This window comes from Rhinolophus sinicus, chromosome 2 (assembly GCF_057876585.1).
Source record: "Rhinolophus sinicus isolate RSI-liver-muscle chromosome 2, RSI-T2T, whole genome shotgun sequence".
Taxonomy (NCBI): domain Eukaryota; kingdom Metazoa; phylum Chordata; class Mammalia; order Chiroptera; family Rhinolophidae; genus Rhinolophus; species Rhinolophus sinicus.
The window spans coordinates 115,218,986-115,240,409 of NC_142502.1; the positions used below are offsets into that span (position 1 = coordinate 115,218,986).

Sequence of the window (21,424 nt, forward strand, 5' to 3'; positions counted from 1 at the left end):
GTAAAAAGAGAGGCAGTGGGTTTGTCCAGTTGTAAGTGTTTAAGAGGGAAGACTTTGCTACGTCTCATCCTGCCGGTGTGTTACTAACAGGTGCTGACCACGCATGTCCTCACACACGAGTGCCTCACGTTCTGCACAAATAGATTGGGTAGACGTTGACGTAATTTAAAACCTGTTCGTGGCATAGCTTTTGAGGGTTCTGTGTGTGCCCCATACCTTTGTCCTCACTGTCACTGAGACGAAGTACATTCACGTGTGAGAAGACCTTAGTGTGAATCTAGGAGAGCTTTTTGTCACCTGTTTTCCTACTGCCGGTGTTGCATTTCGTAGCGGAAGCCACACTTGTTCTGTAGTCAGGAATTTTGACATTTGTAGTTTTAAATTCTCGTTTCCTCCCTAAGACCTGCTTTTTTGGCTGTCAGCAGCGTACAGTTACCAAAAGCTAGTAGCTTCCAATGTTTTAACACTTTATTTCCAAGGAGTGGACTTAAATGAGCTAATGTGTGGAGCTGCATGTTTCTTTACGAGGTGGCTACAAAGCCTTCGTTTTTGCAGTTTTGCTGGAGTGAGTGTGAAGTGAGTGAGTTCTCTGATAGGACTTGCACTGGCAGTAGAAGGGGTGGGGTTTATGTGTTAAAGCAAGTTCAGGTTGGTCTTCATTTGACTGCGGTTATTTTTATTTTTTAAAATCAGGTGGGACAGTGGTCAGGTCCTCTGTAGGCCTGTGACAGGAATCGGAGACTATAGGAGTAGAAAGGCAGCTGTCCTGGGAACCCAGTGGGACCGGTCAGTGGGGAAGGCGAGAACAGAGTTGCGTCCTGTGTCCCTGACGCGCCGTCTGGAGCAGCGCGCTTCTGGAGCTCCCCTAGGGGACAGCATGCGGAGGGGTCTTCCCACAGCTCGTCGTGAAGGGCACATGGAAGGAGAGGTTTGCAGTGGCCCCTTCATTGACTGAAAAGAGGAATAACGATTGAGAGAGATTCTAGGCTTCTTTGTAGCCCCAGGGGTCAGAAGGGAATGATTCCATCCCTTGCAAGGAAGAACTCTGTGGTACCTGATACCCTTTAGCAAGGACTTTGGTGCTTCAGGAAGAAGTGTGCCCGTCCCAGGAAGTGGGCACCTAGGCCAGGCCACCATGTGTCGGGGCGCAGAGGCTCCTGCAGGGGTGGCGGGTGGGGGCAGGTGAGATGCTGGTCTCCTACTGTGACCGGGACTTAGCCAGGTATGTCCTCGGGGTCTGGGTTTGCTCCTGGCACGTCACTGGCTTCTAGCACGTACGTCACGTGTGTGGGGGCCATGCAGGAGAAGTAGATACCTAGGTCTTCTTCCACTGAGTACCAGGTGAGCACCTTGGTGGTGATGCCTCTGGATTCTTGCAGGAGACAGATGGCAGTGGGAGGGGGACACCCACATGCTCAGTTCCAGGCTTCTGTCCTACACTGGGGCTTGGCTTTGCTGGCATTTTCCCGGTGGGCAGCCTGGAAATTGATCAGAGCCTCGTGTTTTCACTGTCTAACTCCTGCCCACATAAAGGCAATGAGTGAGCCTGTCACAGGAGTTAGGTGTAGAGACCATGGCGTTGTGTCAGACCCTTGTTGTGCGGTTCCATCCTTGCAGCTGTCACGCGCTGTCTGAGCTCATGGACTGCCTAGACCTGACCCCATGTACTGGGGAAAACGTGGGCACCTGTGATAACTGCCGTCGCTTTATTTCACTTCTAGTTGCTTCTGTTTTCATCCATTAGCTTGGTGGGCTTGATAGAGGATTTATCCAAAAATAAAAGAACACAGTGAGAATTAGACCCAAAGGGAGGAAAGTATATGTGTGAAACGGGGTCCTTGCTCACGGGGTCCTTGAAACCTGGCTGCTCGGGGCTTCTCTGCAGCAAAACTTCCTGGGATAGGGCTGGCGACACGGCCCAGACCTTTTGGAGAGTTTCCCAAGGGCCATGGAAGGGGCTGGCTGGTCATTTGTAAGCTGTCTATAGCTCTGAATAGATAGATGTTTCTGAAGGTTTCCGTCACCTAAGTACGTAGGCTGTCGGGTGGAACAGACACCCCAGGATTGGTGCCTCTCTACATGAACTGCAGAGGTAGCGTTTCCTCCAAATGCTTTTAGAGTAGTTCCTTTAAGATTGGCTTAGCACTGTCTTCTTTCCGGACCTGCAAAGCTGGTCCCTAGAGAGTCCTCCACGGCTTTGGGCAAACCCGACTCTGCTCAGGGGTGAAGGTGGGCAGCCCCTCAGTACCTGCTGTGAGTGCACTTCCTCGCCCCAAGTGCCTTCTGTCTGCTGTGTGTTTAAAATCTTCCAAGCCCTACAGTCCATGTCTCTTTGGGGACAGAGAGCCTGTCTCCGTTCTGAGTTGTGTTGATTTGCAGCTTAATCCATGTTGATTCCTCTAAAATCTAATCTTGAGTCTAGCCCAGCATTTGTAGATTATTGAGCATCTGGGGTGTTTCCGTGAATCTTAATTTGGTTTCTGGTTCCGCACTTGACACGCCAGCAGGGACGTGCTAGGAACCCTGCCGCCCATCGGCAGTGAGAGGTGCCCTGGTCCCGTTCCTCAGACGAGGCTGCAGGTGTGACGTGGCATGCCCTGCTAGGTAGCTTTTCACAGCACCCCACGGAGCCAGCCTTGTGTGGACTTCAGGTGACAGCCCCTGGGTGACTTTACATTAAGATCGGTTCATATTTCATCGTACCTTTTTTTTGTTGTTTTTGTTAGCGGTGCCAGGTTTACGGAATAAAATGCTTTCTTAAATGCAGAAACTGCATTTTCTGTGGGTAAAGACAGTCATCAGAACTTCTCCTTTGATGAAGATTTTGTGTCCACCTAAAATTGCCTTAGAAGTTAAAAATTTGATCTTCCTACATAGAAATAAGAGCTTTTGTTTCAAATAAAGACCTGTTTTATTGATCAGCATTTTTGATCACCGGGCACCTTGCAGATAAATAAGGAAAACGATTATGCTGGATTGGATACCTGGCTTTCCTACAGGCTAGAAATGGAAACAGAAGTTCTCTCCTTGACACGTGGACTATAGATAGGATTTGGGGGGTGGGGGTGGACCCCACTGGTGCTGGGCACACCTCCGGAAATACATACCATCATGGTCCCTGATGGTGGGACAGACGTGAGCAAGCTCAGTTCTGGTCTGACCAGTACCTCCGTGGGGCTGACACTCTACTCTCTAGCATCCGTCTTTTGTTCTGGTGTGTTCTCAAGTGATGTGAGCCAAATAGGACAGTCACTAAGATTAAACTCGTGGTGAAGTTAAGGAAAACCTTCCCCCACCCTGAAAAACACAAGGTCTTTTGTCGCTTTCTAAATAGTCTTTGAACTTTATGTTGAAAAATGCCCTGTATTCATTAACTGAGATTGAGACGACCCTTTTAAAATACAGGAATAGGAGGCCGTTTGAAATACTCAAAACAATTTTTGTGTTACACTCTTATTTTATAACCACATTTCTGGCCCATACTCACTAGGTTTTATTGCAGGGTGACTGTTGGTGGTTAATTCTAGGTTTACAGATTCAAGGAACAACAACAGTATTTGCCTCTCCAAAACATAAACCCAGTTCTTTAAAAAGCCAAGCGGTGATGGGTGCTGTTAGAGTAGCTCGGACAGGTCAGTCCCCTTTGCAGAGTTGACTTACACTGTATGTCACTGTTCTGTATCAGCTTCAGTCACCTGAGGACACTTGACGGCCTCTTCCTGACCTGGGACTGGGCAGTTAGCACGCGCTCGGCCTGTCTCACCCGCCATCCCTGGTCACCACGACTCTCCGGCCTAAACGTCCTGTGAGACACACGTCTGGCTCCAGGACCTCTGCCCCTCTCAGTATTTCGCAAGGTGTGGTCTGGGGACCGTCTGTACTGGGCTGCCCTGGGAGCTTGTCGAGTGCAGCTCTGGGCCTCCCACAGAAACCCCTTCATGTCACCCTGCTTCACTTCGGGGATGTGTTTCTGTATGTTTATTTATGATAATGGAGCTTATTTAGTCTTCTGAACTTTTCTTTCCTGTAGAAGACACGTCTGCTTTATCTCCTTCACCTCCTTCCCCCAAAACAGCTGGGCCCTTATCTCTAAGAGGATCGGTTGAATCTGGCCACCAAGCTTCCATGATTTGGCGAGGATGACGTGTTCCCTGGATGCTAGTCTTGACAAGCTGACTTCCGCCTGGACTGGCTCCCTTGATGGTACACTGGTTGCCAGCCCCAGCGTGAGCCAGAATCCCTACGACTCACGTGGCCATGTTGGAGTGTTGATGAGATACGGGAGGTTTCCACTGCCTCTGGGGAAGGGACCCAGTGGAACAGTTTCGTTTCTTTACAAGTCAGTTGTACTTATAAATATCCTTGTCCAGGAGAAACCCAACATTTAGTTAAAATGTAGCTTTTAATTCACAGGAATGCAAGCTCCGTGGGCCAGGGGTGGTCCCTGGGCTGTGCCCGGGCCCCCACAGCGATGCCTGCACACGGGTGCCTGTCATCACCGGGCCAGCCGGGGGCGCTTCACTCATGTCGCACCAGGTGCCAGGCAGTGGTTCCCGCCAGCCTGACACCTTTGTATTTTCCAGTTTTCTTTGGATCACTGGCATTTTCTTTGTTTTTGAGTCTAAGCTTGGAAGCAAGTTCCTCTGGAGAGGTGGTGGGGGGTGGCTCTGAGCAGCCGAGGGGCATCTGCTGGCTGGCCTGGTCACCTGTACTTGGGGGCAGGTGCGTCCCTGCGAGGTCCTCAGCAGAGTTGCGAGGTACCATGTGGGACGCAGTCTGCAGGCTGTGGTGCGTCTGGGCCTTCTGAGAGAAGATGCTACCATTCCTTGGGATGAGTTGAGTTCCCTTGAAAAGCTCCTGGAGTCAGGACAGCGCCTGATCTCAGGCTGACGGTGTAAAAAGAACATTGCGACTCGTGCCTGTGACTGATGAGGTTGCTCCTCAGAGCTGCGGACCTGGGCAGAAGTACCCGGGCAGCACATTGCCACCTGCCGTCACAGCTGTCCTGCACTTTTCTGTCCTGTCAGCTTAGGCACTTAAAATGGAAATTGAATAGACTTTTACAGAGTAATGCTAGAAATGTTTGCATGACAAATCGCTTTGGTTTGGTCAAAGCAATTTTTATATGGTCAGATGTGTGTTCAGGTCACAAGCCTGACTTATCCTAAAAGTATCCCCACACCAGCCTTTGTGTTGTCCACCATGCCTCTGGCTCAGTCAGAGTACAGACACTTCTGGAAAGGGTCCATGTGTCGTCCTAGTTCACATGTCCCAGTGCTCACCCCACACAGGTTGCCCTCCCCCTCTGGGTGCTGTATTTCTGGGGCCATGGTGGAATTCCCTTGGGTGGTGGCTGAGGGTGGAGAAGATGGGGCAGGAGTTCTGAGAAGACTTTGATAAAAACTCTTCCAAGAGTTCCCTTTCAAGTTCTTTCATAGAAGCTATGACTTGACATCACTTTTATTTATAACAATAAATACAATACAAAAAACCAAAACCCTTTCAACAGAAATACAAAACAGAAAGCGACATTCACGTGTTGCGAGACCCAACTATGGTAGGTGTTTAAATACTCTGCAGTGGCCAGAGTGGGAGGCGCGAGCTGAGTCACGAGCTCAGCATGCCGGGCTGAACAGTGAGTGGCCGTGTCATGTGTGAGGGCCTTTGCAGCCCACGAGCCTCAGCGCTTCCTGGGCCACGCACGTGTCTGCTGCTCCCTGAGTGCACAGCCTCTTCCTATGCGTGGTGGGGGGTTTGATAACTCGCTTTTGTTCCCCCTCATTTTTGGCTGTCACACGGCTTTCATGGCTTCTACTGAGTGGGTGTGAACATTGGAGACACCTTAATGAAAGTGCCTTTGCTTGTCTGGACAGGGTGCAGACTTGAACCTGTCCTCGTTGGCTGCATTACTATTGAGACCACGTGCAGTCACGCTTTAATTGGGTCCTGTGGGCACTCCTGAGGACCCTGTGTCACTGCTCCCACTTGCATAGAATCAAAGTCACTCACGTTGTCCGTGCTCATTTCACAGGGTTTTTGCCTGTTTTGCTTTGAATGGGATGAGTATTTCATCCCATGGTCCTCTGTGATACTGGAATTTCCCTGGGAATTTGACCTCATATGATCAGTTACTCCACCGACAACCTCATTTTCTACGTTGTGTGTTCGAGTAACCGGCCAGGGCACCATTTGTATGTGTGCCTGTGATGACTCGGCCAGGATGCCTTTGAATTCTGCGGCTCCGAGTGTCCAGCATGGGAAGGGAAATGACCCCGCACCCCCGGCTTAAGGCCAAGGGAGGCAGCAGCCTGCCACCACCTCCGAGGTGCAGACGGCAGGCCTGGGCTTGTGGGGGGCTTGCTGCCTGTGGCCAAGCAGTCCCTGGAATGGTGGTGACTGTGTCTGTCTGTTCTGGTGCAGCCTCCCGGCGGCAGCCCCAGGCCCTCCCCGCGGACCTGCGCCCGGAGATCTGGATCGCACAGGAGCTTCGGCGGATCGGGGACGAGTTCAACGCCTGTTACCCACGGAGGGTATGAGGTTTTCTCACCTACCCCTGCCCGCCTGCCCTCCCGCTCCCGAGCATAGAGACCGTGACGGGTCCTGCCCGGGTGACTTTCCTGCTCCCTTCCCGCTTCCCATCTGCTTTATGGCTGAATGGAAGTCATGGCCAGTGAGCAGGACCCACTGTGAGGTGGCCCCAGGGGTCGTGAGCACAAGCCGTAAGCCATCGTGTGGAAAGCGGGCTGTTGCTATGCCTCACAGCTGTCCTGCGTGACTGTGAGCGTGGTTCTTGGTCCCTGTGGGGCGCGTCTGCACCCTCTTGGGCAGTTTGGGTCCAGGTTCGAGAAATGTTTAACTTCCGCTCATCAGAGGGAGCGACACTGGCACCAACTCCGAGGGCGTGTGGCGATGTGCCTGCTCCTGGATCCGAGCAGGGACTTGTCCCTCGGCCCCACGGCTGCCCCGGGACATTTCAGTTATTGAAATGTATCCAGAGGCCACTTATTAACAGCCTGAAACTGACACCCCACATGGACTGCGACCTGAATGACTGGGGCGTGCTACGGATGGTTTTAATTCAGCCCCATGTCTTGTTCTGTAGACATGGTGTGTTTTGCCCGGTGTTGGTATATTGCTATTCAGACACCTTTTTTCCCACAAAGACATTTAAAATGTGTGGGCTTGAACTCGGGGACATAAGTGGGGCTCTCGTGAGCAAGTGTGATGCCTTGCTGGGAGGGGCGCACTAGCCATTGTGACACCGTGCAATTCTGGCTGGTTTACATTTTTTCAGTAAACCATGTACAAAGACAATTCTCTTGATTATCCAAAGGAAGACACTTAAATCTTATTTTGTAGAAAGTAACTGTTCATATCAGTATTTCTTATTGTGTCCCTTCCCTTCTGGCCCCTTTCTTTCCGCACACTGTTGTTTCCTCTAAGTGGCTCTTACAGATACTGTTTTAATCTCTTTTTGCTTCTGGAAGGAGGTCGTGCTTAGGACACCCGCATAGTGCTACCCTGCTGCACTAGTGTCCGTGCTGTCGCTAAGGAAATGGCTAATTGCTTTCAGTCGTTCTTTTTTTCCTGTGCATCTACAATGCCTTCCAATCTTTTCTTACACACAGGCAGTTCCCCATTGCACAGTCTATCATTTCTTCAGTGCAGAATCTCCATTGGGTTGGGGACTTCCAGAAAATCACATTGGATCCTCTTTATACCTTCAGTGGGGTGGGGGTGTGGGCATTTGATGGGAAATGTTATGTGGACAGTTTGTTGAATGGGCTTAGGGATTTGTTATACTGTCTTCAGTTGGCAGACTGCCTGGCAGCCTACACCTGACACGGACCAGTTCACAGAACATGACTTCCTTCTCGCCTAGATCTGAAAGGCACTTGTGTTTTGCAAGGTTGATGGTTTCGTAACGTGCCGCTGAAGTCACCGTTTCCCCCAGTTCCTGTGCCTTGGTTTTTCTGAAGGGGTTTCAGTGTTATGTGTGTGGTTGGACTAGGAGGGACTCATCAGCGACAGGGCCCCAAGATAGGTAGTGTCGGTCCCCATGCTGAGGTGGGGCCACACGTCCGTTCAAGGGGGGAGCTGAATATATCCGAGACCTGGGCCTGGGATCGTGCTCATAATCCTGCATGCAGAGGTCACTGGTGGGCAGGGGGCTTCTCAGGGTGAGTCTAGGTAATGAACTGACTGCCAGGCTGGGCCTGCCTCCTGCCCCGGCTCAAGGGGCTTTGTCGATGGCCCCGGGGTCAGATATGACGTGGGTGGAACTGCCCGGGTGCCTTCAGGTCTGCACAGCTCCGTTCCCAGGGACGGATCAGAGCCTTTGCCCACAGAGCTGGGTGTGTTTAAGGACATTCTGTAAATGTTTTTCTCTAACCTCACGTGAAGTATCAATGGCTCTCCCAGGTGTTCCCCTGAGCCTGCCCACACGGGTCTGCTTGACGCCCCTCCATGGGGCTTTACATGGTCAGTGACAGGACACGGGCCAGGGGTGGCATGGGGGTTGGAGCACAGACAGCCATCCTCTCATTTAGGCTGTCGAGGTGGCAAGCAGTTGTCACGTGCAGATGAGACTTGGGCCATTGGGTTGTCTGCCTCACTCGCCTCTCCACTGAAGGGGACGTGACAGCGTCCGCCTTCCTCCCAGTGCTGATCTGGGGTAACCACTGTCAGTCAGCTCTGCCTTTTCAGAGGAAATGTAATCTGTTTGTTCTCGGTAGAGGAACTGTAAGTCTCATTGCAGTATTTTGCTATATTTTCTAATTGTAAACCTTACTTTGCATCTCTTTAAAAAATGAACCCGTGTGAAAATGCAACTGCTAATAATTTAAGGGACTCATGTTCTAAGTCACTGGAATATTGTGGGGCAGGAGGGACGTAGGGACAGATTCCAGGTTATAAACTGATTGTTCTAAAATGGAGCTAAATATGTTCTCCAGATTTTATAAGTAGCCAATTCAAAACATCAGACTGAGACTCAGGGTAGTGACACAATGACCCGAAGTCACAGGCATTGCCAGTTGTTAGGTTAGACAGTCCCTTGTCTGCAGTCAGACTGACGGTCCATAGCTGACTGCTGGGGTGGACATCTGGCAGGAAACCAGGAAGTCATGCCTCCCTTCAGTGACGCGCTGGCCCCACACAGGAGCTGTCACCTCGGTGAGTGTGTGCCTTGCCACCTGCACTGCTTTATGACGGGTTTTAGCGCTGTAAATATTTAGTGTGATGCCAGAAAGTACCCTTTCTGAAGTGCTGGTCTTTGATTGCCATGAGCCTGATGCAGCCCGACCAGATATACTCCCGTTTTTTCCAGTTCGGGCAGTAGAGGAAGTTGTCGTGTAGTTGTCATGGGGCAGCATACGAGACGGGGCTGGACTCTGGATCCTGGACGCAGGGCAGGAGGCCCAGGTGAGCCTGAGCTCACGGCATGTCCCCTTCCCCTGACTCGCTGTAACTGCCCCAGACAACCCGTCAGGGTGGAATGACCCCCATCTGACAGTAGCCTCATCACTCCACGTTGAGGGTGTTTTTATAACTTTCTGCTTTGGAAATAATTTCAGGCTTACACAGAAGTTGTGAGAAAGGTACGGAGACCCCTCTTGTACCTGCCACTGCCACTCCCACTGGCACCATTCCGCCGCATTTGCTCCAGCTTTCCCTCTTTACACATGTGTGCACGTTCTTTTCTGAATGATTTGGGAATGAACTACAGGCGTGCCAGTGACACTCCTTTACTCTGACACACGCCGCGCGTGTCTCCTGAGGACGAGAGCACTGTTGTAGCCCAAGCCTGAACCTCAGAGTCAGAAACAAACACTGGCACAGTTGTGTTGTGTAATCTGTACCTTAGTCACAGGTTACCGATTGTCCCAACAGTGTGACACCATGTTCTCCTCAGTGCATCTCGTCAGCATGCGCAGGTGTCGGTGTGGCCCATTGCTGGGACTCTGGTTGAAGGTGGTATCCTTGGGTCAATCGACACCTTGCCGTTGGTGACGGGGGCTGTGGGGTGGGAAGGAGCCGAGCTTTCCTCTGTCCCCAGTGTGGGTTTCATTCATCAGCTTAAGTCGTGGGTTATTCTGCATCACTCGTACCTACTTTGATGCTCAGGTTGTCCCCGCTGGGCCCGGGCCAGCTGTCCCTGCATTTGCAGCCTATCCCTAAGCATACCTGCCTGGGTAGTGGCCCATGGACAGCGTGTCAGGACCGTACAGGGGGTGGATCTCTGGGACGTGTTGCTGAGTGACCCACCCACGTGGTGTCCCGCCAGCACGGATGGCTCGTGGGCTGGGCAGGGCTGTCCAGCCTGAGTAACTGCCAGGCCGCCTGCTCTTGGTGACGGTGACTCGGGTGTCCTGGTGTCGGACTGCAGTGGACGGCAGTACACGGAGCTGTGACAGACTCTGCGGGGGCCAGACACGGGGTAACGGCGCTTCCGTTGTGTGATCATGAGAAACAGAGTGTCTTCCCTTCCCCAGGCTCACTTCGTACTTGGGTCCCACACAGAAGTGCCTGGAACTGAAGCGGAGAAGAAGGGCTCACACTGCGGTTCTGGCTGGCTTGTTCCCACGTTCGCATTTTCATGTGCTCCGTGTGACCCTGACATCTTTCCGTGCTGCCTGATTCCTGTTTTATAAACGATACTCTCCTGTAGGTGATGTGCAGGGGTCGTGCTGTACGCAGCCTGTGCGGCCAGCACAAAGGACATAACCCAGCGTGGTGGAGCCCAACCACATGAGCTGCGTTCTTACCGAGATGAGAGGAAGGAGACGTCTGTCTGCCTCCGGAGACCAGTTGTCCCGCACTTCGCTCCCGTGGACCCAGACTGGGCACCCGGGTTCAAGTGTCTTCCTTGGGGTTGGACCTTTGAGGGTGATGCAGACAGCAGATCGCACGTTTTCTGAGTGAGGGTCTCTGTGACGCATTGGGGAGGAAGTGTGACCTTGTAGGAAAACACAGCTCAGGGCCAAGTACAGGGACCTTGGGTCACACCTGCACCCTGACTCCCTTAGCTCACTGGGAGCCCCCTTGTCACTCGGTCCCTCAGGGCAGCCCTGTCACTCAGGGCAACTTTTAACTCATTCACAAATTCCTTTGTCACAGAATTTCAACACTGAATGCCCCAGATGTTCTACACTTTTTAAATAAATAGCTGTGTCTTTAAGTGGTGATGTCATAGAGACTGAATTCTGACAGTGAGACCAAAAGAGAAGTGACAAAGAGGGGACACTGCTGAAGGGCAAGAGTAGTGAAGGCTGAACTAAAGAAAGCATTTAGACATGGGGCTAGAAGACGCTGTCACCAGCTGTCCCTGGCATGGTTTTCTGTCACTTTGAACTGGAATTTAAACGTTTCAGTTGGTCTTCAGATGCCAGTAACTGTTCCCCCATCTCTTCTTTACGTTCTCTACCTGTAGACACACTGTACGCTCTCCCCTGCTGTCCATCTGGTGAGCCAGTGCGACAGGCTGAGCACTGGTGCATGCTGAACACCTGGGTGGTGGCATGCTGGTGACCGTCTGAGTGCTCCTTCAGCCAGCCAGGTGGGGACACCTGCACGGCCGCCTTGCTTTTGGGGGATGTGGGTCATGAACACGTAGCCATTAGGAGAGGCAGGTGCCCCGAGGGGATTCAGAGAGGTCTCCTGGGGTTTAATATCTGGGGGAGGAAATGACGCACCGAGCGAGCGGCAGGGCCCTCGCAGACCTCCCAGAGGGGGGGCTGTGGTTAAGTGCATCCCGTCCGCGTTCCCTGAGGCTGGGCGTCTGGGGGCACTCTCCCTGCCCTGCATGTCCTGCTTTGTCCCGTGGCGCCCACACTGGGCATGCCGGGGCCATCCCCATTGGCCCTCGTTCTGTGACGGCCAGACCTTTCCCTCCAGCTGCGTGGGCTGGGACTGGGGCTGACGGTGACCTGCAGGTGGACACGGGTGTAACAGGAACGAAGCCCAGTGCCTGGCAGCCTCGACTGGAGGTGACTGGAGGGGTGATTATCCTGCAAAAGGTCCTGACTATAATAGTGTCTCTGAACGATGCATTGAAAACGGGAGGAAAGTGGCATTCATGCAAATGTTTAGCTCTGACACCTGCACGTCACACGGCTGCTGTGGCAGGTCAGCTGCGGGTGCGGGAGTCCCGTGGGCACTGGGCACGCTCCATCCTGGCGTCCTTGGGAGCCCGCATCCGGCACAGGGGCTCCCGCACTCTGTCCACAGCTGTGCTGATGGCAGAGCCTGTGACAGCTATGGGGCACAATTATGCAAATGCCATGTGGCCTGGGTGACAAGTGGGAAGTGAACTTGGTGTTTGAGCTCTTTGCAGCAGCATGGGCCTGACTCCTGAGGACAGCAGTGGGCAGCAGCCGTGTAAAGTCTGAGATTCCGGGAGGCAGACCAGAGGTCCCCACGCTGTGCTCGTCACATGGGGCCCTGGTCCTCCCACCTCTCACTCACTTGGTGTTGAGATTGATGGGTTCTGAGTGGGTAGAGGAGCGGTGGTCTCCCATCAGGACCACTGGGGTCGCAGTCTGTCCCCTGCCCCACCTTGTCACCTCTGATTATGGCAACAGCGCTCAGCCCTGTCCCAGAAAATGCCATGACAGCCCCAGGGGAGCAAACACCAGACACAGACACCGCATCTTACTTGCTGCGTCCCCTCTTTGTCAGTTTTCTTTTGGTCTCACCGTCAGAATTCAGTCTCTGTGACATCACCACTTAAAGACACAACTATTTATTAAAAAAAAGTGTAGGATATCTGGGGCATTCAGAGTTGAAATTCTGTAGCAAAGGAGATTTGAACGGGTCAAAAAGTCCCCAGTCTTAGGCTTCTTTGGGTGCGTGTGCCCTGCTGTTTGGGTCGTCAGAAGCCGGGACTGAGCTCCCTCGGCTGTGCTGATGGATACAGTGTCCTGTTCCTCTCGTTACCTTGACTGCCAGGAAGCTCTCCCCTGGACTGTGATAGATCCCGACGCTGGTTCCCGGGATATGTCCTGACAGGTGTGCAATGGCCGGCCGACCAATCCCCAGGCAGCCTTGGGTCATGGCCTCTGGTTTCCTGCACACCTGCTTCCCTGGGTTGGGCAAGAGGGCATGTTTGGGGTGCTTGTTTTGGCATTAACATGTAATGAAGTTCCCTAGCATTTGGTTGTCTAGTGTAAATGGGGACATATTACTCGGGTACAACTTGGTGGCCCTGGTGCTGAAGCCTCAGTAGTGGGGTCACTCTGTGCAGTCCCCCACCCCCTGCCTCCTGGCTGCTGCACGCAGGGTGTGGGGCTGTGGTGGCCCCCCTGGCCGGCTGCACCCAGCCCCTGGTGAGTCAGCATGGACCCACTCCAGCGTGTGCCCCCCCCCCAGGTGGGCTGTGTCTCTGGGGTCGTGGCCATCCCTGCCTTGTACTCCTGGCTCTGTTTCCCAGGGCACTTTTCATGTCTGTCCCAGGGAAACGTGGAGCCCACAGCCCCCGTCTTCCTACTTTTATGGGACTGCTGTTGGAGTGAACACCCTGAATTTGGCATGTTTTCCATGTGGTTTATTATGAGAAATCAAATACTGCTCCATCTAAAATGGTTTTGACTGCGATGTCTGCCCCCCCAGTGCAGGGCTCCGTGGCCGTCCTGCCCCCACTCACCCCGCCTCCTCCAAGGATGATTTCTGAGTGATTCTTCTCCTTGGGGATGCAGCGTAGGGACTGGCCCTGGGCCCCAGCCCGCCTTTGGCCATGCATCCCCCCCAGCTATCTGATTTCCCTCTGCTGCCTTCTTCAGATCTTGTTTGTTTGGCTCTGTCCCTCACCTGTTCTTGGAGGTGCTGTTGCGTTTCTCCTTTGACAGGAAGGAGCCTCCAAGTCCTGACTCCATCTTGCCGTCGGCCCGTATTTCTCTGGAATGGGTAGACTTTTTCTGTCCTCGAGATGGGAACTTGCACAGGCTTCCTCCTGGTTCCCAACACGGGGAGCGGCAGTGGCTTCCTACAGCCATTCCCGCTGATGGCAGCATCGCAGGTGCCCTTAGGATGGGCAGAGCGTCGTTGTGGTGACACAGGTATTATCTGCCATCAGACCTAGTGGGGCAGGCCTGCGCTTCTGAGATGCAGCTGCCCCCCCACTCCCCCACCCACCCCAGGCAGGCCCAGGCCTGCAGGAGCCCCCACCCTGCAGGAGGAACACGGGGCAGGGACGGGTTCCTGGAGGGACACACAAGCTGTATGGTGAAGGGGTCTGCTGTGGACACATGGGTTGGCCATAGTCAGCTTCCCGACGTAACAGCCCCTGACCTAGACCACGGAGATGAAACGGCCCGCAGGCTGGGGCCCCGCACTCAGGCACCCGTGCCCACGCGTGAGCGACGGAAGGAACCGTGATGCACAGTCCTTGCGCTTAGTCACTTATTTAGCTCTTCCAGTGAGAACCTCCTTTGCCCAAATGAATCATCACGATAGATCTTTCTGAAGCACTTTTGTGATTTAGACAAAAGCTGTGTTGTGCACCTCTGGCCTAAGAAGTGCTATTTTTCACTTACAGGAAGGACCTGGAGCGATAGTTAAATGAGAGGGCGTGTGAGTCAGCTCGGACTGTCATCCCCGAGGGGGCCCAAACACCAGGAGTGTGTCCCCACAGTCCTGGAGGCCAGAAGGCTGAGATCGCGTGCCAGCAGGGGCCGTGGCTGCGCCTGGCCGTGCCCACAGAAGGCAGCAGGCCTGTGTGCACAGGTGTCCGTCGGGGCTCCTCTGGGCTGGCACGGCTCTTGGACTTGGTGGTAATGGCTTCTTCCGCTGAATATTGTCCAAAAGCAATCGTTTGCTGGCCGAAAAGCACATGCTGTGTTGTCACCTGTGTCCTCTAAGAGGGCGGGCACCCCTGTGTCCCTGCTGAAATGGTGCGGCATCTTCTCACCTGTCAGGGTTTGGGTGGGTGCCCCATCTGCCACAACCCGTGTCCCCTCCCCAGCCTGCCGTGGACACCTCCCATGCCCTTTACATTTGAGATGGAAGCAGAACTCTACACCCTGGGACAGACCTCTTTCATGAGGTGACTTTTCCTTCTCCACCATCACAGCCACTGTCTTCCGCCTGCTGTCCTCAATGGGGGGTGGAAAATGTCTCAGATGCTGCTGGTTCTGGAACATAAAATTGGCTAAGGGAGTGGTTGGGGTTGGTCCCTGATGTGACCCATCCCCTGATTGGTGTCTTTTTGACCCTGTTCTCTGGTCCTGCTGAGGCCACAGTGACACCTGGTTGACATGAGATTTCCCACCTCGAAGTGATTGCCGAGTCCGGCACTGGACACCCTTTCTTCATTTTAGTAAGTCGTGGTTTTATTTTGAATAAGCCTCTTTCAACGTATTAGTGTTAGTCTAAACTAAAATTAACCTTCCCCTAAATTCTCCTCACACAGAAGCAGCAAAGTAATTTTGAAAGTTAAATCAAAACAAAGCAATCTGGTGTGTGACAGCGATAAAATCACAGGCTGTGGTCACAGCCGCTGCAGGAATCGCTGACAGAGAGCTGGTTTCCTCCGGTCTGTTCTGGAAGGAGAAGGGAAGTGCCTTGGTCGTACCACGGCCTGTGTGTCCTACAGGCGATCGAGCTTGTGGAAACAGTCTCGAAGGGAGCTGTACTGGCAGCCACTGTCTGTGGGCGGTGTGGGGGCTGACGAGCCTGTGCTCAGGGGGCGTTGGGAGCAGCTCTCCTTGCTGGCTCCTATTAAGGAGCCAACCAGGTGGCCTGCCGAGCTGATGGGGGACACGGGTGGAGGCGGATGTGGTCCGTTAGCACCCTGGCTACTCAAATTTACACCTTGAACTTCCTGCAAAGTGGATTAGAACTGGAGGGAGTGAGCCCCTCAGGAAGACCTGTGGCCTCAGACCTGTCAACCTGGCAACTCCCTTCTGCATAATTTCTCAGTGTGTCGTAAACATGGGGCTCGCCTGATGGAGGGGCCTGTCCAAGCTGCTCTCCACAGCAGGTGCGGGGGTGGCTGGGGGGACTTGCCTGTGTCTGTGACTGAGGGCATGGTGCCAGTCACAGTGTTTATCTAGTGAGGGCACGTGCCAGCAGCCAAGGCTCAGTGATGCATCAGGGCACCACTTTATTTAGCTTCCTGGTGCAAATTACCCCAAATCACTGGTTCCTCAAGCAAATCACAGCCCCTGGAACTATACCCCTGGGGGTCTGCAACATACTTAGTGCCTCTACAAGTTCCCAACTTCCTCTCTGTTCCCTGTACCCCGCCCCTTTCACGGGACTCCCGCTCCAGTGGCTGGGGTGACGTTTCTCCAGCACGGAGCTGGTGGTCTGCTGCTTTCCTGGCGGCTGAAGGCCAGTGATGGCATGGTCTGTGACAAGGACATGTGGTTTTCAGAGGGGCCACAGCGCCGCGGGGATTCTCTCTCAGTTTTCCAAACAATCTTTTGGTTGCTGTTGAAATGGTGCGGCATCTTGGAAAGGGGAGGAGGTCACTGGGCGTACCTGCCCTTTACGGAGTGACACTGTCCTTTGCAGGGGACGCGGGAAGGCCTGCCCTTCGCCCCCGTCCCAGGGAGAATGGGCCCCAGCTGCGCAGTGCTCGGTGGTGTGGTGCTTGCCAGCGGTGCCTGCCGTGGCTGCGAGAGGGGTGGTTGTGCACGTTGGTGAGGGCCAGAAAGTAAGGCGCTTTCCTTGTGTCGTTTCAGGTCTTCCTGAATAATTACCGAGCAGCGGGAGCCCACCCGCGGATGGCGGTCCTACGGCTGTTGCGTTACATCCTCCGTCTGTTGTGGAGGATGCAGTGACGGCGGGGTCCCCACGACGCAGAGGTGTGTGCAGACATTTCACGTGTTCAAGCCAACAAGCCTCCCGGCCCCATTGCCACCGTTGCCACGCAGCCCACGGTTCTTTCCCGAGGGGCCGGCTGACGCCCCGGCGGGCGGCAGGCACTGCGTGCGGACTTGGCCATGTCTGTTGCTCACCACACGGGAGTCTCGGATGCAGTTTGTTGTGAATGTAAACGAGAGGAGCTCAAAACGTATACAAACCGTGGCTTTCTGGAGCAGGATTTTATGCAAGAATGGTGTTTACATGTGGTGTGTGTTTTTTCCACCTTCTTTAATAAGAACAGGTTTTTTTCAAAAAGGAAATGGAAATTTTTAACCAACTCGTGAATGATTTTTGTACTAAAATTTTAAAAACCTATTGCCTATTCTCAGAGGATTATGTAAACGGCAGTGGAAACTGAGCCAGCTAATTTGTAAAGCTGCCTTAGTTTATTTTTAGAGGCTACTGTACAGAATTTTTCAACGGGAGAGGTATGATACGGCCCCTCCCTGCCATTGCCTCTTCCACCTGTTTTTTTTTTTTAATCATTACTATTAATACCAAAAAGTTCTTATGAAAGGGAACTGACGAAAGGGGCAGGGGTCCTTTGTCAGCCTGTATTAATACGCCGCTCCCGTTTTGTAAATATTTACTTCCGCCTTAAATTCAGTTGCTTCTGTGGCAAAATTTTGGTCTCTTTCTGTGTGTTTTTCCTGATCTCCTTTAGTGACGTTCCTCTCATCCGTCTGGAGGCCGATGCAGTTGGGTCCAGTGTATCTTCATGATAAAGTGTGACTGGGTCAGGATGTGGCTTAGCACTGGCCTGTGTCATCCACAGCTCAGTCACTGCGTTGGTCGTTTACTAGCTGGGAAGTGCTTGGTGCTGGTTTCCATGGGGTTTGGTGGGCTTGATTTCACAAATGTTCTGAGGGGGTAATAGCCGTAATAGCACAGTGTTAGGCCCCTGGGTGCTGTTGGCTCTTCCAGTTGAGGCTTTCCCCCCATCACAGGATGCACTCAGCAGGAGGCCCAGGTGGCCCACGTGCCCACCTGCAGCTGCGTTGAGCTGCAGGTGTCCAGGCTTGAGCCCTGGTGGGGGGGAGGGAATGGCACAGGCCCTGGGTGGGGCTTTAGGCAGCTGTTTCTTGGGCATCCTGGCTTTTTGTCCAACTCAGAGTTCCTCTGGCCTTTGGCAACCTCTCTCATATCCACTTTGAAATACAGGCTCCATTCTGCTTTCAGCCCTGGCATCCAGACCTCCACTGGCACAAGTCGGAGACAGTCCCTTCTGGCAGATGTCTGTTTCACTCGTTCGTTTCTCTTAGGACAGTTGGGTTTGTCTGTCAGGCCCCCCCTTTGTGCATCCACTTCTTCCTCCGTCCCAGCCGTGGGTGGCGGGCCATCTGGAGGCAGTTCAACAACTGGGGAGAGCTAAGAGAGACAAGTTAGGGAGCGAGGCCGGGGGGAGGTGCAGCCCATTCTGTGAGCCCCGTACGTCCGGCAGTTTTGGAAACTTCAGATCAGGAAGCAGCTTTTCAAAAGAAATAAATGATTTTTCAAAGGTGTCAGCAGTACCAACAACTGTTGTATTTGTTTTTGGCCCTTGAAGGCTAAAATGAAGTGGAAAATTAATTCGTGTGTATCTTCATAATTTCACATAAATATATGTGTATACATATATATGTATGTGTGTATATACACTTCTTCCTTTAGGTAGAGGTGAGCCCAAATATTCTTTTATTAAATCTCCTTTTCCCCGAATATGTTTTTGGGGTCTTGAATATCTTTAAAGCTGTGTTGAGTCTCAGCTTGTGTTCTTGACAGGTCTGGAACCCCTTGCCAGGTCACAGAGGCCACACGGTTGTAAGGTCACGGTAGAATTGCAGCCGTGGGCCTGCTGGACACACACGCCAAAGACGTATTTGGTTCTGGGCCCGCCCCTCCCAGGGTCTCCGTGCTCACGTGCCAGTCCCTTGGACTGGAGCACTTTACCTGCTTCTGGGGCTTGGGGTGCGCCACCCGCCAGTTTACCTCTGGCTTCGCTGCTGGCTGCCGCGGCTCGTGAGGAAGTAGGGGATTCTGGGCTGTCTGTCCTCAGAACAGGGTGTTACTCCAGGACTTGAGATGACCGGATGTCTCTGCACTGTACGTGTCTGTTTATCAAAATGCCTCCTGCAGGAAGGGTGCCTCCTGGGGTATACCTTCGGCTTTTTATTTGTTACTGCTTTTATTTTCTTGTAGAAAAAAATGACTAGCTCCCTCTTGGAAGACGTATGAAATGCGGGTTTTGTGCCTTGACCACCTCTTCTCACATGAGGTTTATAGAAAGTGTCCTGTGATTATCACAGAAATGCAATAAACACACCCAAAATAACTTCATGAGTGATTCTTCAAGTTACCTGTACTCCTGCCTAGACATGAGTTCATGAAGATTATTGTTATTGTTTTTTGGTTGTTGAGAAACCAGGTGAAAATTCCTTCTGATTAAACAAAAAATGTACACAGTCCAATACAACTTTCTCCTGCTTCCCCGTCTTAATATTGTATATATTTTGACTATTTATTAGATTAGGAGATCATATTTTCCTTATCAACTGAGCCAAATGTCTGTGTGCAATTGTGTTTCCTTTACCTTTCTTGTAAAATTTTGTACAGTATGAATGAGGAAAACAATCACTGTTTTTACTAAACTTTTTCAGAATTAAGAATTGTAAATATTGTAGATTGTTTTTCTGTGTAATGTGTCCTACTGGTTCATAGTGCTGTAACTTGTAGAAATATTGTATATTTATTTCCTGCTTATTTAATGTCTTAAGTTCTGGAAAGTGTTCACCTCCCTGACACTCCCCACCCCTGCCATCCCCTGTCAGTTGCTTTAACTCTGAGGTGGTGACCCTCAACCCTCTGCAGGCCGTGCCGTGCCGTCTTCCGGGGGTGGCCCTCCAGCCCTGGTTTTGGTATTTCTGGTCAAGTGGCCTTCGATTCTTGAGGCTTGCTGTCCTAATGAGGAAGCCCGTGTTTAGACACCAATGAGAGACCATAAATCTGGCAGGCTACAAAATTCTGCAGCAAACACCCAGTGACTTTGTTCCCAAACAGCTAGCTTCTCGTGGAAGCATGTCCCAGGAACTCTAGGCCATGTCTTTACAAAAAGCATTATCGGCAGTTGGGGCAGATGTTTCCATTGAAAATTTACCCCTGATGAGTCCGTGTTGAGAGAAATAAAATCATGCCTGTGCTGGAGGAGCTGCCTGGGACCTTTGAGGGCAGGGGGCAGGTGGGAGCGGCTGCTCCTGCTTCTAGGATACCCCCCCGCCCCGCCACTGACCCCTCGGTGGCATTTCCCCATCTGCTGTGTGGCTTCCTATGCCTTGAGGAGTGGACTAAATTGTCTTCAGGAGCTAATTGTCCAGGCCCTCAGGCCCCAAACCACTTGTCAGCTTGTTCAAGTTGGTGTCCTGCTTGTTTGTCCATCACCTACGAGAGGCTGGGGGCCCCACTGGGGTGGGTATTAAGACGTGGACGCCTTAGAGAGACTTCCTGTGGTCCCGGGCACGTGGTTCTGTCGTCAATACTGATTTAGCCTGGTGCCTATGCGGGGATGTGTCCCCACGTGATGCAAACCAGCTGGGTGGCTTGTGTGCAAGGAGCACATCCGTGCTCCCGGCATAGTAACTTGACCGCTTGCACTGGGCATGTCCAGCCTTTGAAGCCCCTCAGTCTGTGTCCAGGTCCTGTGACCACTAGTTACTGTATCGGAACGCATCAGGTACTCACCAGAACGAGCACTGACCCGTGTGTGCTGACTCGTCACCCTGTCCCGAGGACCCAGCATATGTAGCATTTGTATTGCGATTCCCCTGGCTGACTTGTGTTTTGCACTGATGAATTTTGACAGGGTAATTGCCACTTTATTGTGCAATACTGCTGTAAATACCTGCAGATTTTTAAGAAACTCAATCTTTTATGTTCTTAATGAATTTTATATAAATAAAACTTTCAACTAGTTTTGGTGAGCTGTTTGATTTGTTTCACAAGATGGTGGTGGAACAGCTGACAATCGTGTTCCAATTTGTACGCGCCCATGTCTGTCCGCTCTGGGTTGGTCACAGCGTGGGTGACGCCCCAAGCAGGTTCTCTTGAGTTCTCACCCTGAGACGGCCCTGTGTGGCATAGAAAGAACTCCACTCTTGAGAGGTTTGCAGTGGCTGGCTCGGCCCAGGCAGAGTGTCCACCCAGAAGACCAGATAGGACTCGGCACCCGGTGGGGCGTGGGGAGCCAGCTCCGAACTGCTGATCAGTGACAAAGGCCGAGACCCTGCCATGTCACCCGCTCATCGCCGCAGGAAAGCCCAGAAGTGGGCAGTCCGCTTGGCTCTAGCAAGAACTTGTCCACAGCACCTGCTCAGAGCCCCGGGGCTGCCACCCTGCGTGGGAGCAGGCCACCGAGTGCCGGCCGCTGCTGTGCGCGGGGACAAATTCAAGGCTGGCACGGGTTCCGGCTGCAGAACCCTAGTGAGTGAGTGAGCACGTGGGTCACCACTTCTCAGGTGAGTGCGGGGAAAGAACACGAGCTGAGCTCTGCTCTCTCGAGTTAGTCGAGTCATACATGGATGCAATT

At 52.6% G+C, this 21,424-nt stretch overlaps 1 protein-coding gene across 16 annotated transcripts in view; it reads left to right on the plus strand.

Moving 5' to 3' along the window:
* Positions 1–20,811, plus strand: part of BCL2L11 (BCL2 like 11) — a 39,612-nt gene extending 18,801 nt beyond the window's left edge. For 7 of the 16 annotated variants that reach the window (XM_019717576.3, XM_019717577.3, XM_074332496.2 and 4 more), the window contains 2 exons: positions 6,421–6,530; positions 16,683–20,811. In XM_019717576.3, coding sequence (XP_019573135.2) covers positions 6,421–6,530; positions 16,683–16,781 — 209 coding nt within the window. In that variant the 3' untranslated portion in view covers positions 16,782–20,811. The other 9 variants (XM_074332506.2, XM_019717575.3, XM_074332499.2 and 6 more) reach the window with 6 other exon arrangements.
* The last annotated feature ends 613 nt before the right edge of the window (positions 20,812–21,424 follow it).